The sequence below is a fragment of the Nomascus leucogenys genome, chromosome 4 (assembly GCF_006542625.1).
Source record: "Nomascus leucogenys isolate Asia chromosome 4, Asia_NLE_v1, whole genome shotgun sequence".
NCBI lineage: Eukaryota > Metazoa > Chordata > Mammalia > Primates > Hylobatidae > Nomascus > Nomascus leucogenys.
The window spans coordinates 147,392,670-147,411,122 of NC_044384.1; the positions used below are offsets into that span (position 1 = coordinate 147,392,670).

The following is an 18,453-nucleotide window of genomic DNA, read 5'->3' on the forward strand; positions in this document are numbered from 1 at the left end:
AAAGTCACCGCTAATAATCAGCGTGGTGGTTTTAGGTTGCAAACCGCATGACTCTTTTCAGTAGCAAAAGCAAGTGTTGCAAAAACAGTGCAGATAGCGTCAACAAAGCCAAATGCTGTGCGCCAGTAAGATTCCTCCTCTAAAACGCAGCTTCGTAGAACCACTTTCCAGAAAACATGGATCACTCAGCAGGTCACCCTGCAGTTCTGAAGGAACCAGATTCATTCAGGAACCAGTTTCTGAGTGTTGACTCTACTGTAAGTAAACAAAACAACCTTTTGTTCTCTCAGCAAGGTTTTTTATAACTTACGCTAAAAGACCTGTGCAGTGGAATTCAGATGGGACTCTAGAAACAAAGGCTTTGAGAGGCTGGCCCTGCGGAGGCCCCTGCTCTGCTGTGTTGAATTCTGTAAACTGCAGGTGTGCGGCCTCCCCTGGTCTAAATGTGGGCCACACTGTGTGGGTGTTAATGGAGTGAGTGGTTTCCCCTGTGTCTGTCCCTAATGAACCTCGGACTCAACTGACCTCACAGAGGGAATTCAGCTACTTTCTGCCCTGCTGAGTGCTCTGGCACAAGTGTAGTTTGCAGGCAAACCTTGACCAATCAAGAGATTAGGCCTTTCCTCCTTCTCGAGCCTTCTTCCTGACATTTTGCTTGCGACATACTCTATTTCTTTGCCATGAAAATGGACTTAATATTCCGTCCATCTTGCTACCAGTCTCTGTTCTTTGTTCAAAAGTTTGGTAGATTTTGTTTCTTTCAAATCTAATTTTAGAGAAAGATTGTTAAAATAACTCCCCTTTTTCTATTTGAGACATTTTAAGAAAAATATAATAGCAGTTTATAATTACAAACAGTAACAAAGCTTTCATCAGACACCGAATAGAGTAGACTGAAAAGCTAGTGATTTTCAAAGCTTATGGTATGGAAACTCTTTGTAACGCAGGAAAGACGTTCAAATTCCTGGGACCCACCCAGTGTACTGCACAGTCCATATGTGTAACACCTCAGTGGTTCTGAGGTTTCACAGTATTGTTGTTATTGTTTTTATTATCTTTTGAGACAGAGTCTTGCTCTGTCGTCCAGGCTGGAGCGCAGTGGTGCAATCTCGGCTCACTGCAACCTCTGCCTCCCGGGTTCAAGCAATTCCTCTGCCTCGGCCTCCCAAGCAGCTGGGACTACAGGTGTGTGCCATCTCACTCAGCTGATTTTTGTATTTTTAGTAGAGATGGGGTTTCACCATGTTGGCCAGTCTGGTCTCGAACTCCTGACCTCAGGTGATCCACCTACCTCAGCCCCGCCAAGTGCTGGGATTACAGGCATGAGCCACTGTGCCTGGCCCCGGTATTCTTATTCCAATGACATATTTTGCAGAACAGTGTGTAAAACAGAGTCACTGGAGCAGGCCATTGCATTCTTGGTTCCGTTACTGCTTCTCTCAACCATTTTAAGCGGTTGGTGAATTACCCCATCCACAGTCATACCTGTCCTCAGCATGGAGAAAATGAAGAATTAAAATGTAAAATTCATAAAGTGTGGTAGTAATTGAATTGTTAATTCATGCTTGAGCTAAAAGAAAATTCACAAATTCCATGAGGATATATCTACATTATCTATCTATATACATTGGATTAAAAATCATATGAATTTACAGTTTCATAGCATTCTTTCCTAATTCTTCAGCCATTTGCTTCTCAGTCCTATTGGGTTCAGATTACTAGTAGACTAATAAATTCACGCAGAAGATTGATTTAAGAGAAAAATGGGCCACTTGCTTTCATGCCAAGGTTTTCCTGCCACACTTTAATAGGACAATTTCTGACAGACACTTCTCAAGAAATCCAGGCCGCATGATGTCCCGGGTGTGACTGTTGTTGCTACACAATTGCCTCCGGGAGACATTGGGCAGTTTTCGTTTAAACTGAAACTAAATGTCAATGAATAATAAATAAACAAGTCTGCAAAATAAAAACAAATCACAGCCTCTGGGCTCTGGCATCATAGCGTAAGGTCCACCGAGGAATTTCAGTATTTTATTATCACTAGATGATATTTGGTTTTGAAGTGTGCAGGGCTGCCCTCACCCCACATTCATTTATTTAAAAAAAATTCAATTAATAGAGTTGCTTGTCCTCCTTTGCTACTGTGCATACTCAGTGGAGTTGTAGTAACTATCTTCAAATAGTAGCAGAGTCACACAGTGAGGCTGACACCTACCGTGAACTAAGCTGGACAGGATGCAAATGGTCACCCTCCTAGCAAATGTATAACTGGGTCATTTGACATCATAGTCTTCATATTTTAACAGATGCTTTCAAAATTTATAACATTTCTAATTTCTGTGGCTAGAATGTCTTCCCATCACCTTTTCCCGGCTAACAAGTGCTCATCCTTCAGACTTGAAACGCCAGCTCTTTCACCAGGAGTCCTGGTCCTCAGCACAGCTGAGTGCTCCTTCCACTCGTTCCCAGCCTGCTAGGTCCGCACACCCTCAGGACTCTGCACATGACAACTGCTCATCTGCGTTTACCCTCTGCGATTCTGTCTTATTCCTTGTTTAATCTCCAGCCCCAAGAACATTGCAACCCACAACAAATCATCATGAAATTATTGTCAAATAAGTGAATTATTGTCAAATACATGAAGGTGACATAGGAGACAATGTAAAGGACATGACTGCCCAGTGGTGAGGTTATTCTATTTCTATTCATTTCAGCAAGTGCTCAGTGCGCGACTAATACGGCAGAGACACTGCAGAGCAGCATGAACATGATTACATTTCATTCTGAGGAAAGACAGAGAGACCTTGTAGGTTTTGTGTAGATGACTCAAAACCAAGACTACATCAAAGATATTAAAAGAAAAAGTAACTCACATACAAAGCATATAGAATAATACTGTCATAGACTAATAGAATCTTAAATTTAAAATAGAGCTCAAAATTCATTGAGTTCAAATTCCTCCTAATGCAATTTTCCCTTCCTCAACATATTGACACAATATCATTAATATTTGGGTTAAAGAGTATTCTGTGAATGAAATTGTGTCGTTATCCTCTATCTGTAATAAACTATAATTGGTCTAAGATTTTGAATGTTTTAAAACAGAATTAACTGATGGCTGGAAAGTGGTAACAGGTAAAAAACAGATTGCTATCTCCTTGTTTCAAAATAGGAAGCCACATTGTAGAAATAATTGTTCCATATTAGGAAGCTTAGATACTAGGCAATCCTGCTGATACATAACTTTTTTTTCTTCAGGCAAGGAGGTAAAATGAAATGTTTTTGAAGGACATCCTCTATTTTCTATAGGTGTTTGGTGCCAATTCCTCAGAGAACCGAAATGACCATGTGTCAGAGAGGAGTTGCTGTTGGGAATCTTTATTTACAATCATGGCTGTCAGGCTTCCTCCCTGATTTCTAGAGTACACAGATGCTTCCTTGAGCATTACAAGTACTTGTTTGCCAGGTTCCCAAAGAAGAGTGCAACTTCAAACCATGTGCACTTATTAAAACTCAGTTTAGAAAAATATAAGGTTTAAAAGGAGTCATGCTTGGCCAAGTCAAGAATGAGGCCTGAACAGATTACCTAAAACGAGAGGAGCTCCGTTAAAATGCACCCCTCTTCACATCACTATTACCTTTGGTCCCAAGTCCCCTCCTCTTGGAGTGGTTCCAGGCTTCAGAAGTAATCCCAAAAGGAATCGCTGATGTCATTTTATTGTGTATTTCTAGAAACTAGCTATTCTATGCCTCACCTCCGAAATGGCTGCGATCTCTTATGCTGGGCTGACAGGCTCTTCTGGCTCTCATCAGTCCTCGTCTCCCTGTCTCTAGGGTTGGAACGATGGCTCCATCTCCCCCATGCACGACAGAGCATGTTGTGCAAAGGACAGTGTCTGGAAAGCTGGAACCTTCAGAGACAATGTCCTCTGTTCCTATGATAACACTTGCGCCTTCAGGGGGTGTCTCTTCAAAACATGGAGAACATTCACCCTCATCCACGTTCTCCGCTTGTATCAAGTCTCATATGTGGGAGGGATTGGGACAAATCACCAGAACTGACTTATTGATCCGATTGACTGGAATACCTGTGAATGCACTAAAATTAGCCAAAACTAGCCTGGCTTTTTTCGATCTAATCTATTCTGCGAGTTGAGGCAGAGATCAGATTCTTCTCTCTCTCTCCTCTGCAATGTTACCTTCCTGATAATAAGTTTGTTGTCCAAAATAGGAGAACACAATGTTTCTAAACTTTGTTTTAAGCAGAAATGTAGATGATGATTTTAAATAACCGTAGAAGAGTATGCTGAATCCCAAAGGAGTATGACAGCAATTTTCCAATTTTCTCAAATCTGGCTGTACAGGAACTTGTGTGGAGCATCACTGGCTGTGTTCTCTGTTGGGGAAATAAGTGGGCAGGGAAAGTGTCCGCCTTGATATTCTGCATGGACCCAAGGCTTCTGTAGCTGTTTCCCTATGAAAAATTTCTTTCTATAACTTCAAAGATAAATATTGATTATTATTTTTAGAACAGGTGTACTCTCACTTTATTGCAAAATTCCTGTTAAACCAATTGTTTTTCTAATGTATTCTTTATTTTCCTGTGAATTAAGCAAAAAGAAATGTTGATGCAACTATAGGACAGTGACAAAGATGATGATTTAGGAACTCATAGTGAATGTTTTTCCTCTTCTTGTGACTCCAAAACCCGTGTGTAACACAGGTCCCATTCATGTAAGTTACTCTTAAGCCTTTATATTTTGTTGATTTAATAAGAATACCGTTTCCGTATATGCGAGGAAGGGAGAGAGAGAAAAGGAGAAGGTGGAGGAAAGGAAAGAAGGAAAAGTGAGGGCAGTAAAGAGGGAGAAGAGGGAAATGGAAGAGAAGGTAATAAAGTGGTGTGGTGGCTCACGCCTGTCATCCCAGCAGAAGAGGGAAATGGAAGAGAAGGTAATGAAATGGTGTGGTGGCTCACACCTGTCATCCCAGCAGAAGAGGGGAGTGGAAGAGAAGGTGATAAAATGGTGTGGTGGCTCACACCTGTCATCCCAGCAGAAGAGGGAAATGGAAGAGAAGGTGATAAAATGGTGTGGTGGCTCACACCTGTCATCCCAGCACTTTGGCAGGCCAAGGCAGGAGGATTGCTGAAGCTCAGGAGTTGCAGACCAGCCTGAACAACGTAATGAGACCCCGTCTCTACTAAAAATAATAATAATAATAAAATTACTCAGGCATGGCAGTGTGTACCATGGTGGTGTAGTCCCAGCTCCTCGGGAGGCTGAGGCCAAAAGATGACTTGAGCGCAAGAGATTGAGGCTGCGGTGAGCCGTGATGGTGCCACTGCATTCCAACCTGGGTGACAGACCCTGCCTAAAAAAAAAAAAAAATTGGTGGGAGGGAGGGAGTGGAATAATGTCAGAGGGCCCTTCTCCATGTGGAAGCTCTGTTACTAAAGCTCTTTCATTTCCATGTTTGTCAGTTGTTTTACTATCTCCATGGACATTCTGTCTCCCCTTAAGTAAAGTCGCCTGCCCCGATCTCGCCCTTCTTCTTGTTCTTTCACTGTGCACCTGGCTAAGCCCTGCCACCTGTTAGTTTCAACTGTCAGCTGTGCATGCTCCTGTTTTCCCAAGTCCACCCTAACTTCAGCACATCTGTCCCTGAAACTCTATACTTCTCTTTTCAACTGATTCCAGGCCATTTTTACCCAGACATCGGCTGACCCATAACTCAGATTTTCATAATTGAAATTGAACTTATTCTCTGATCCCTGTCTTTCCATTTGGAATTTCACAGGTAATTTGATTATCTAGTCTGTCATACTGGAAGGCCACCTCATCCATCTCCTTACTACCCATAATCAATAGGTTAAGAAGCCCTGTTCATATTAATTCCAAGAATTCCTTCTTTACTTTTTGCTTTGATTTGAAAATAGTATAACAAGGTAAATAACAGAATACAGGTAAGCAAAATAAGTGAAATGAATAGATGAGAAAACCACAACCAGGGAAATACAAACCATTTCCTATTAGAAATATTACTTATTTTATCCAGGATTTGTGAAAAAAAAAAGAAGAAAAACTATATTTAAAAGTATACATATATATGTAATGAGAAAGATTTCAGTAAGTTGAGCCTTCAATACTGTTACTGACTTGATAATAAAAGTAAGTTATGAATGTACCACTTTTATGAATGACAAACACTCTAAATTTTAAAATTGGTTTTACATTTTTAGCGGGCCACTGCGGTTCCCCAGACCCGATTGTGAACGGTCACATTAGTGGAGATGGCTTCAGTTACAGAGACACGGTGGTTTACCAGTGTAATCCTGGTTTCCGGCTTGTGGGAACTTCCGTGAGGATATGCCTGCAAGACCACAAGTGGTCTGGACAGACGCCTGTCTGTGTCCGTAAGTGCGCTCTTTGTGGACAGATTCATCGATGCTTCCTTTGGCCACATTGTCTTTTGTTACTAGGTCACAATACATACCTGTTTAATCTTCGCTGTAAAACGGAACAGCAAACTTTCAGTTTTGCCTGTACAAAGAAAGAGAAGAGGAGAGCTGTCGTGTTCACGCTTTCCTTTTTTTGATCTCCGTCCTGTTTTGTTTCCTTCAAACTCCTTTTCCTGACTCCACATTTAATTTGCTTGTTAATTCATTTTAAATGGATCCCTGGCCAAGTGGTGTCGTGGATTCCTCCTCCCTGATTTTATCACAGGATAAACTGGGTAGAGAGAAAAGCTGATTGTAGGAGGGTGGAGGTGCAGAGTCTGGGTCTGCTGGGCAGCTTTGCTGTCCAATCTGTGTTGCATGTATTTTTGTCATTGCTTCGTCAAGAATATAAGGAGTTTTGTAAGCATTCTTTCTTTTACTTGAAAGAGGTAAAATTGGCCAGGTGTGGTGGCTCACACCTGTAATCCCAGCACTTTGGGTGGCTGAGGCAGGTGGATCACCTGAGGTCAGGAGTTCAAGACCAGCCTGGCCAATATGGCAAAACCCCATTTCTACTAAAAATACAAAAATTAGCCTGGCATGATGGCATACACCTGTAATCCCAGCTACCAGGAGGGGCTGAGGCAGTAGCATTGCTTGAACCCTGGAGATGGAGATTGCAGTGAACAGAGATCGTGCCGCTGCACCCCAGCCTGGGCGACAGACCAAGACTCTGTCTCAAAAAAAAAAAAAAGGGAAAAAAAGAAAGAGGTAAAATTACATGTAATGAGTGATCAACCTTGAGTTACATAACTTCAGAGATAAATATTGACTATTTTTAGAACAATGTACTCTCACTTTATTGCCCAATTTCCCTTAAACCAATTATTTTTCTAAAATATTGTATATTTTCCTATGAATTAGACAAAAGAAATGTTGATAAAAGAGTGACGAGGATTATCTGTAATAGTGCTGTGAAAAATGTACAAAGTTCAAGGGTAAAAGCTTTACTTAGAGGAAAAAAATTTTGACAAGATAAATGAGGAAGAAAACACCAGTTTTATGACTGTAGTGTGTTTCTTTTGAAAGGGTGAATGATGGATCTATCTCCCTGATCTGTCTTGCTGTTATCTGGGGCATGACATCATGACAGTTCACTGCATTTCAAAGGATCATACGACAGAGATTCTCAACAAAAATGGGAACTGAGTGTGCTTAGTTATTTTGCTAATTTCATGATGTGCAAATTGATATTGCAATAATTTATACGTGGACATTTTAAAGTATCAAACAAATCCCCATACTGTCTCAAAAGGAAGGTTTCACAAAGTCAGCTGGTGTGTATGGAGAAAATGTTCAAAACTCATGATTAATACAAGAATTTTTAGCATCTCTTGTTTTTCAGTGCTTCATTTTTAAATCATTTGGTATTCTGTCATGATTCAAGAGAGAAGTAATAATTATGATGATGAAGAAAGTGTGTTTGGCAGGTGTTTGTTATTTTCCACAATTATGTTAAAAGCCTGTAGGGTCAGCCTCTGGTTCTAGCTCCCAATATTCCCTCCTGAATATAAATACCATCTGTAAGCTGCCTGGTTAGTGGAAAACCTTCAGTCCATACAGTTAGCATGCCTGCATGTTTCTTATTAATAATCCCAAGTGAAAGGGATGACCTGTTCCATATTTAACAATGACATTGACCTGTCTCTCTACAGCCATCACATGTGGTCACCCTGGAAACCCTGCCCACGGATTCACTAATGGCAGTGAGTTCAACCTGAATGACGTCGTGAATTTCACCTGCAACACGGGCTATTTGCTGCAGGGCGTGTCTCGAGCCCAGTGTCGGAGCAACGGCCAGTGGAGTAGCCCTCTGCCCACGTGTCGAGGTAGGAGAAGCATCCAGGAATGAGCCCTTTGCTCTGAGAGTATTCTGGGCTGCCCAGTAACACCAAGGAGCCTGTCTCCATGAGCCAAGGGTGATGCATAAAGAGTTCTGCAAACTCTCGCCATTCAGGTGTGAAAGCATTTCTGAGAGTAAGCACAGAGCTCTCCATGGCTTTTTCCTGTCTTGTAGCCAGATGTTCAATCACGAAAATTTAGGATTCTCTCCGTTAAAGATAACTCGTATTCCATTTCTGTTTTTATTCATTCATTTACACATTTATTTCTACCCTGTATAGTTAGCATTTGGGGGCCATTATGCTTCTAATTTTATGACTGTCTTTAAGAAGTTCTTACTGTTTTAAATTTTCAATTATTTATTTTTTGATTCATTTCTTTAAACATAGTCACAGAGACCTTGGCTAAATCTGAGTTTCCAAGAAAATTGTGTTCTGTCTTTTTTGCATTTCTAGATGTTCGAGCTCATAATGTTTAAGATTTCATTTCAATTACTTTCCATGACAACATCTCTCTTATTGATGGTGCATTGTACTTCAGTGTGAAGGGCAAGTATTTTTTATGGTATTAAGATGAAATTAAAGCCAGGAACTTACCAATGTCTCTTTCTCTGAGAAGAGCCTCTCTTACCCTCCGATTCCCACGGGACCTATCTTCAAATAAGCTGATAGCAGAGTAGGAACCCAAGTCATTTAAAAAATGAGTAGAAGTTGTATAGGAGTTGGCTACTCAACTGCAGAGTTCTGGCTCAGGTCTAAATTGGAGGGCTTGGCGTAAGCTCAAAGGCTAAGTAAAGTCTCCTACCTCTGTTTCCCCCTAAAATACTAGTACTGTCAGGATCAGAATGTTTGGGATTTGACCAACACACTAATGAAACCCAGTTCACTCAACTAACCACAGTGCAGAATGCAAAGGAAACCAGGGTGAGGGGGTGAAGCCAGTGCCCCTGCCTCCGCCGAGCCCCAGCCCCTGACCAGAGGAGGGAACCACCCCCGCTTAAGGAGCCCAGGGACAGCCCCAGATGCCCAAGTGTGAGCTTGCTTGAATCACCGCTTTCATTTTATCCAAACATGGTCTCCCTCAAAAACTAAAAACCAAGAGAGGAACGTGGTTACCAATTTCACCTGAACTACAACTTTTCTTCTTCTTTCATTGTATTTGTGTTTGTTTTTTCCTTTAATAATTACATGGGAAATATCTGATGTGCAGAATTAGGGTTGAAATGATCTCTTTCACTTTAGTTTCACAATCGCGAGAAATAAGAGGAGATGCAAAACACTGCTATGTCCTCATTCTAGCATAATTCAGCCTTTTCGGCCGTTGAACTCTTATGACTGACAACTGTGCAGTGGTGTTTTAGGAAGTATGGAGCAGGGCCTAGCAAAATACGCTCTGGAGCTCAAGAGAGCTAGCGGTGGCTCTGTGTGGAGGCCGGAGGACTCCGTTGGGAGCAGAGCTGAGTTTACTGCCTGGGCCTGATACTTCCAGAGTCAAACATCCCTCACCCCGCCCTCGGCTCCTCACAATCGTGTGTGCGTCCATGAGCGATATGCTTCATTTCTTTACTTAGTAACAGCGTTATCTCAGTGAAAATCTGACATTGGAGATCATGCGGGTCATCATCCTGATAAGAAGCTGATTTAATTTGTAATCTCTCTTTTTTAAAAATGTTCGAGCTCGAATATGTTAACATTACATTTTAATATGGTAAATTATTAAATTACATGTTTATATGGAATATGTAAAATATGTCATATGTTCAGCATGTTATTTTTTTGTTAGGATAAAATGTCATCAATTCTCTCTTTTTTTTTCCCATCAAAGTCCTCCTTTTCTCTGTTGAATGAGTAAATACATTCATAATAAAATGTTTCATTTTGAGATAACTCTAGATTCCCACGGAGGCACTAGGTATAACACAGAGAGGTCCTTTTTGTCCCCTACCCACTTTCACCCAGTGGTAGAATCTTGCAAACTTAGAGGGTATTAGACCAACCAGCCTGTGGACATTGATGTGATCAAGATGGAGAATGTCCATTATCACAAGAATCCCCCTTACTCCTCTTATAAACACACCCGCACATCCCAACCTCTTTCTTAATTCCTGGCATCCCCTAACCTGATCTCCACTTCTCTGACCTTCTCCCTTCAAGAATGTTATAGAAATGAATGAAATCATGTGACGTGCAGCCTTCTGAGATGGGCCCTTCCATTCAACATAATTCTCCGGAGATTCACCCAAGTTGTGGCCCATGTCAATAATTCAGTCCCTTTTTTCAGTGGAGTAGAATTTCATGGTACAGATGTAACAGTTTGTTTCACCGTTTACCCATTGAAGGACGTCTGGGTTGATTCCAGACTTTGCTGTCACAAACAATGCTGCTATGAGCTGTTATGAACAGGATTTTGTGTGGTCATAAGTTTTCATTTCTCTGGGAAAAATGCCCAAGAGTGTAAATGGTACTGGGACATATGGTATTTGCAAGTTTCGTTTTATAAGAAACTGCCAAGCATTTTTCCAGCATGGCGGTACTATTTGTCATCTCTACTGAACATGTGTGGGCGATGAAGTTTCTCCACATCCTCTCCAGCATTCGGTGCAGGCTCTCTGTCTTATTTTAGCTTTCTTGATAGATGTGTGGTGATACCTTTCTATGGTGTTCACTTGTAATTTCCTGATGGCTAACGACGTGAGTGATAGCTTTCTATGGTGCTCACTTGTAATTTCCTGATGGCTAACGACGTGAGTACCTTGTCTGCTGATTATTCCCATCTGTACTCTTCAGTGAAATACCTGCTCATGCCTTTTGCTCACATCCTAATTGAATTGTTTGGATTTTTTTGTTTGTTTTTTAAGATTGTGTTTCAAGAGTTCTTTATTCTATGTAATAGTCATTTGTCAGGTATATGATTGGCAAAATTTTTCCCAGTCTCTCATTTGACTTTCATCCTCTTCACAGGGTCCTTTGAGCAGCAGAAGTTTTAAATTTATCATCTTTTCTTTTTATGGGTCATGGTATTGATGTCAAGTCTAAGAACTCTGCCAAGACCTAGATCTTGAAGTGTTCCTCTATTTTTTCTATCACTTTGCATTTGATATATTTTAAAGTCTGTCATCCATTTTGTGTTAATTTTTATATAAAGTCTGAGATTTAAATAGAGTTTTACTATTCTTTTTTTAACCTATGGATAGTCAAGAGATACTGGTTTTAATATGGTAGTTTATTAAATTAAAAAGAAACATTATCAGGAAGGGCTTCCATGTTCCTAACCCAAAATAAAAACATCAAAAATTGAATGATGAGTGTCTATAAATAATTTTCAGAATTAGATTTTTTAATTAATTGTCCCTATAAAAACTTTACTGTGTGTTTCTATGTAGCTATACCCACTTTCCATATAAAGATACAACGTCGATGGCTTTAATGTCTACATTTACCACACACGAGTTATTTTTCATAAAAGTTTTAGTCTTTTAGTCAAAAAGCATCCGTTTTCCTCTGTTAAACATGGCAGTGGTATCACGTGAGTGGGGAACTGGTGCTCGTTTTGGGAACTTTCCGCTGCCCCGGCTGAGTTGTCCGCATGACATCAGCACCTGCGTCCTCACCACAAGAGCAACAAAAGCAGGTGCAAAGTTCTGTGTGTGGGGAAAGAATCCAACCACTGCAAGGCAATGTTACTCTGAAAATTGCCGTCCATCAATTCCCTTTAATTTCATGCCTAGTAGAATGACCCAAAATGACCATCAGCAATCAGTACACGTGAAGTCAACTACTCAGGCTACTTCTTTGGTTGTATGAATGCTGTTTTCTTTCTTTCTTTCCTCCTCCTTTCTTCCTTCTTGTTGGTTTTTTTTTTTTTTTTTTTTTTTTTTTTTTTTTTTTTTTGAGGTGGAGTTTCGCTCTGTTGCCCAGGCTGGAGTGCAATGGCGCCATCTCAGCTCACTGCAACTTCCGCCTCCAGGGTTCAAGTGATTCTCCTGCCTGAGCCTCTCAAGTAGCTGAGATTATGCCACCATGCCCGGCTAATTTTTTTTTTTTTTTTTTTTTTTTTTAGTAGGGATGGCGTTTCACCATGTGGGTCAGGCTGGTCTTGAACTCCTGACCTCCCCAAAGCGCTGGGATTACAGGCGTGAGCCACCGCACCCAGCCTGTTTTCTTACTTTCAGAACCACCGTTGACGATAACGTCACGAGCCTTGTCTGCTTTCTTCAGTGCAGGGGAGTAACTCCGGGCCAGAGTGAAGCCGTAAGGGCCGAGACGGGAGCTGTCTTCATTGTGGCACGCAGTCTACGTCGTAAAACTTTAGCCACGCTCATCTTTTAAAACATTAGAAACAAAACCAAAAGCTTTCCTTTGTATTTTACACTAGAGGATTAGATCTATACGTCCCGGGAGACCTTTGAGTGCTTCCTTCATTTAAATGAAAATTCAGCTTTATTCTTGCTTTTGATGAGAAAAAGATGAATCCTTCTCTTCAAATAATTGGAAGCCGACTTCCTAAAAAATGTTTTTAAAGTATATCCAGTTGGCATGTGGGAGACACTGAGAGTTGGGCTGTGGTTTGCCTCTGCCTCAGTGCCCCGACGCTCCTCCTTTGCAGTAGGATCAGGAAAGTGATGCCGGACAGGGGCAGACAGTAGCCCCCTCTGCTGCAGTTAACAGGATATTGGCAATAAATGCATTGAAGAAGGAAAATATAACCTTACCTTCAACAAGGGGGATGATTTAGAAAACCCAGACAGGCAGTCCACACCCTTTTTTTGCTTCAAATTTTGGAAAAGTGTCTCCAATTTAAAAGGACTTCATTAACTAGAAGTGGCTTCTCTGCATTGTTTTTAGTTTTAAAACACACATAGAAGTTCACATAAGTGTATATAAAGGGAGCAGTTTTTAATGAGTAAAAAAAATCTGCTTTGGGATTCACAAGTACTGGATGAAGCTCCAACACATGATATTGGACAATCCTTTCTTTCAGTGTTTATTTTATTCTTGAGATAAAATTCAGCCAGGCACAGTGACTCATGCTTTTAATCCCAGCACTTTGGGAGGCTGAGGCAGGCAGATCACTTGAGCACAGGAGTTTGAGACCAGCCTGGGCAGCATAGTAAAACTCAGTCTCTACAAAAAATACAAAAATTAGCCAGGTGTGATGGTATATGCCTGTAGTTCCAGCTACTCAGGAGGCTGAGAAGGGAGGATCCCTTGAGCCTGGGAGGTCGAGGCTACAGTGAGCCAAGACATGGCACTTACAGCCTGGGCAACAGAGCAAGACCCCATCTCAAAAGAAAATCAGATAGCATAAAACTAGACCTAGTTTGCTGGGCATGGTGGCTCACGCCTATAGTCCCAGCACTTTGGGAGGCCGAGGCAGGCAGATCACGAGGTCAGGAGTTCGAGACCAGCCTGACCAACATGGTGAAACCCCATCTCTACTGAAAATACAAAAAATTAGCCAGGTGTGGTGGTGCGCAGCTGTAATCCCAGCTACTCGGGAGGCGCAGTCAGGAGAATTGCTTGAATCCAGAAGGCAGAGATTGCAGTGAGCCAATATCACGCCATTGCACTGCAGCCTGGCTGACAGAGTGAGACTCCATTAAAAACAACAACAACAGCAACAACAACTAAAACTAGTTAACCATTCTAAAGTGTGCAGTTCAGGGGCACTTTTGCCATGACCATTTTGTGCAACCATCACCTCTGTCTAGTTCCCAGATGTTTCATCACCCCAAAACGAAACCCTAAGCCCATAAGCAGTCCCCATTTCCCTACCCCTCTACCTCTCAGCAATGAGTGTGGCGTGTGTGTGCATGTGAGTGTATGTGCGTGTGCGTGTGCATGTGTGCATGTGTTCATGTGTGCATGTGTGCATGTGTATATGTGTGTGCATGTGTGCATGTGTGTATGTGTGTGCATGTGTGTGCATGTGTCTGCATGCATATGTACTATTCATGCATGTGTTTCTTTTAAGTCATGTGAATGTAATTAAGATAAATATTGAAAGAGTGGATACACACACACTAAAATTTGAACAAACTGGTTGTTTGTCATATGGAATATTTAAATCTGTTATATTTCTACTGATTTAACATATTTTTAAGCGTCTATACTTGACAGTAGAGTAGGAAATAACTTCAGGTTTTCATTGTGTAGTCGTCTTCTTAAACGAAATTTCCTGTGCCTTTTGTACTCACTGCCTCTTTATAATAGGTGGAATTTATTAAAAACACTTAGCACCATTTTCCCTCTGTGAGTTTCCATGACTACTGAAGTTCTCAGATGGGAAATACAGCCGTGGACCAAATGCTATTTATGTGTTTAAACACAGGAGTATTCTTTTCTTGAACATCTATTATTTTCACAGCATTTGAATACTTCAGTGACTCATATTCACTTGCATTTTTGCTTTTTTTAAAAAAGGTATGTTTCATTAATCAATTAATTAGTTAACAAGTTTTACTTTCAAAAATGTTTGCTCATAAGGAAATGGCAATTTTGAACCATGTCTCTTGTTAAAAAAAATTAAATTTCAGGTTGTTTTTTAAAGAAATATTTTCGGTTCTCTGAGATTTTTCAAAAGCCTTAGGATAAGGCCATATCTGTGTTTAGAAAATGGTTCTGGTTTCATTTTGATGAATATAAACTTTTGTACTTTTTATTCTTTCCAATTAACTTATTGATTGCATTGCCAAAAAAAAATCTCCAACAGTGACAGTTTCATTCGTAAATGTATATTTAGTATGTTTTGGTCCTTACCCTGTTTCAGAAATTTAAATAATGTGTATAACCTAAAAGCTCTAAATTTATGAGTGTGCCATGTGTATTAAGAACTATTTTAGCATTGCGATTTTAAGTGGAACAACAGTGAGTGTCTTAATGTAGTTTGTACATAAAGTCATAAGTACCCTTAATGCCACACCCTAGAAATAATTGGTCTGTTGAAGGACAAGACATAAGGAAAATCATCTTTTAGATGATGTATATTGTATAAGGCTTTGCTGCCAAAAGATATGAGCCCAAGTTTATCTGAATTGGTATATCTGCAGTAGCAGTCAACTGCCATTGCTAATATACCATATGGAAAGCAATCTACAACTGGAGGGAAAAGATCACATTAAAATGTGGGAAAGGCGGTGGATAAAGAAAGACCAGAGCAGTTCTGCGCTTCCCACGGAGGATGCCTCTGACCAATGAGCTCACCTAACAGATGCGAAGTTTCAGAGTATCTCATTTGCTCCATACCTTGCGTAGCTCTGGGCCCGTGTACTATAGGTGAATACTTCTGAACAAATATGTGGGGATTATCATCGCTTTTCGCTCTTACAGGGTAGAGAGCATCTTGCATGCATAACAAAATCCTCAAAGCTCCTTTGTTCTCACTCTCCCCAGAAAGCAGGCCTCTATCGTGTCTTATTTAGGAGCAAGGAGGAATGGAATAGCTCACAGAGGTGTCCCTAGTTTCTTGCTCAAAACCTCCTGCTTTCGTCGATAATCTGGGTGGTCTGGTCAGCTTGAAAATTAGCATAGTCGATCTTATAGTCTATATAGTATTATTATATAATAATGGGTTCGTAGAGACAGTCTTACTTGTAAAGTCAGGGGCTATGGAAAATGGGAGATGGGTTTAGGGGGTACCCTGAAATGTGTCAACCGGTGCTGAATGAAATCTTGTCCCACTGTCTCTAGCACCAGGAGGCTTTGCTATACATGAACTATTTATTGCACACTGTGGCAAATATGGCTGAACCAACCATATTAACTCATTCAGCTCTCAGAGGAAAACACGAATCCGCACATCTGCAAGAAACTGTGAGGACCGGAATGGCGATGGGAAGACAGATATTAGTGTCAGCCTCTTGCTCATGCAGCTGCAAGGACTTAAAGAAAGATTCAACAGCTTTAATCAAACTGTTTTCTCCTCCTTGTGTGAAAAAAAAAAAAATTGCATGACTGAAAGAATGATTGAGAATGAATGCCCACAAATGTTGTCCCAGTTACCTCCACACAGGGGGACAGCATAATTATGTCTTGAGGTCTTAGGTGTATCAGAACGTTCTGTATCCATCCCCCTAGAACCTTCTAGGCGATGTAATGCAACATTTGTTAAGCACCTACTATATCCCAAATGATGTGCTAGACACTGTCAATACAATTATTCATATCTTTAAGTAGATAACTATGCAGACGACCAGAGGAGTTTACTAGCCAGGAAGACCCACCCAATCTGCCATGGCATGTGTCCATTTGACGCAAAACACGTTCTTGCAGAATGAGAGATTAAATGAACTCAAAAGAGTGGGCTTTTAAGTATCAAAAGCTTTTTTTGTATCTAGGTTCCACTTTCTTCTAATTTATCCCAAGGAAGAGAAGAAGAAATTAAACACCTCACATTTATTAATCGTTCTCAGTGTTCCAGATACTGTCTCTGGTCCACTAGATACCGTGTCTGTTGCACAGCTTAAACAAATTTGATGATGCATTTTAAACTCTTCAGAATTAATGTAGCCTTTATTTTTTTAAACTTCCTGGCTTTTCCTAGAAAGAAACAAACTTAATTTTAAAAGGTGCTTTTTCAAATATATCTGATGAAGCAGGGGATGGAGGCGGAGGTTAACGGAGCATCACTGGCATGTCAGGTTGATTAGAAGTCCCTGTGTCATCCCTACCTGTCTGCCTGCATTAGTTTTTTATTATTCCATATTGTTTTGTTTTGTGTTATATCTGAAATAAGACACAATCTAGTACACAGAATTTATATGCATGTTATTAAAATAGGAAAAAACAATATTTCAAAGAGGACAGACTCATAAAGATGGTGAAGCTTCAGGAAGAAATGGCATAAAACTCAAAAACCTCAAGTTAAAAAAAACAGCTGAACAAAATTGCCAGGGATGCTCGCTGTTTACTGCAATATGGTCTGTGTCTGCTTTTTAAAATACTCTCACAAGAGTTTTAGGTTGTTGTATCTCACAGAAGTGTGCTGTTGTCTTTGCATTGTTTTCCCAACTACTTCCTAAGATTCTCAAGTGTGTAATCTGGAGAAGTCATTGAGTGTGACCCTGGTGCAGCACTTAGTTAATGGCACAAAACAGAAACCCCACCTCAAATTTTGAAAAGAGCCCCAGGTAAATCTGTGCTACTGTGAGGCAGAATTAGATACAGATTTCTACAACGTCTGCCTCACCCTGGGGAGCCTGCTTATTCTCACGTTCAACCGTTCGCAGGATGAAGCTCTATCCAGCCCTGCAGTGCTTGTGATAAATTAAAAAAGTCAGATTTAGGAAACTAAAGAAAATTCATTATACTCAACCCAGTAACACTGTCTTTGCATATAAGACTGAAAAGTAAAAGAAGGTATCCCTTTTATTAGTAGTAGTATCTTTCTGGATGAAATAATTTATACAGTTGAAGATGTCGTAAGAAGGAATGAAAACAAGCATCTTCAGGTTTATTTTGAGAATCACATTTTCCTACTCTCCTGGAGGCCCATATTTCTCTAGAGGAGCTTTCTAGGAATCTTTGTCCCCTATTCTAAAATATGTGTCACTATGCCTAAGAGTTGAGCCAGTTCAATGAGGGACCAGTTAGATTTACCAGGTCTCACCTTGTTTCAGGATGATTCACACGATGTTTCCCTGCTTCGTCTAATAATTTGTGTATTGCATGCAAACATTAAGATATTATTTTTTCTTTTCTTGTCATAATTTTGTAGGATTGGGTGTTTAGACACATGTAAAACGTATGTCCCAATATGCTTATGTACATGAGCATAAAGAAAATTAAGAACACATAGGGTTAGTGAATGTTCTGTTAGAGTAGAGGAATCAAAAAGGAAATAACCACAAAAACTTGCCTAAAGAATCATTATGGGTATAGTTGCACTAAAGTGTTAATGAAAAATTGGATATAATAACATATTCTCAAAATGTTAAAATAGTAAAATTTTAAAATTAAAGGAAATGTAAGCTAATGTTAAAATAGCTAAAATAGTTATTTTAATAAATGGGGAAAATAGGTTTTAGGAAAAATAGCGAATGCATGCGGGGCTTAATACCTAGGTAATGGGTTGACAGGTGCAGCCAACCCCCATGGCACACATTTACCTAC

The 18,453-nt window shown here is 40.3% G+C and overlaps 1 protein-coding gene across 1 annotated transcript in view; it reads left to right on the forward strand.

The window, feature by feature from the left end:
- Positions 1 to 18,453, forward strand: part of CSMD1 (CUB and Sushi multiple domains 1) — a 2,090,842-nt gene that overhangs the window by 2,019,218 nt on the left and 53,171 nt on the right. The window contains exons 53-54 of the mRNA XM_003271406.4: positions 6,245 to 6,418; positions 8,158 to 8,331. Of these exons, the coding sequence (XP_003271454.2) occupies positions 6,245 to 6,418; positions 8,158 to 8,331 (348 nt within the window). The remainder of the gene's footprint in view (positions 1 to 6,244; positions 6,419 to 8,157; positions 8,332 to 18,453) is intronic.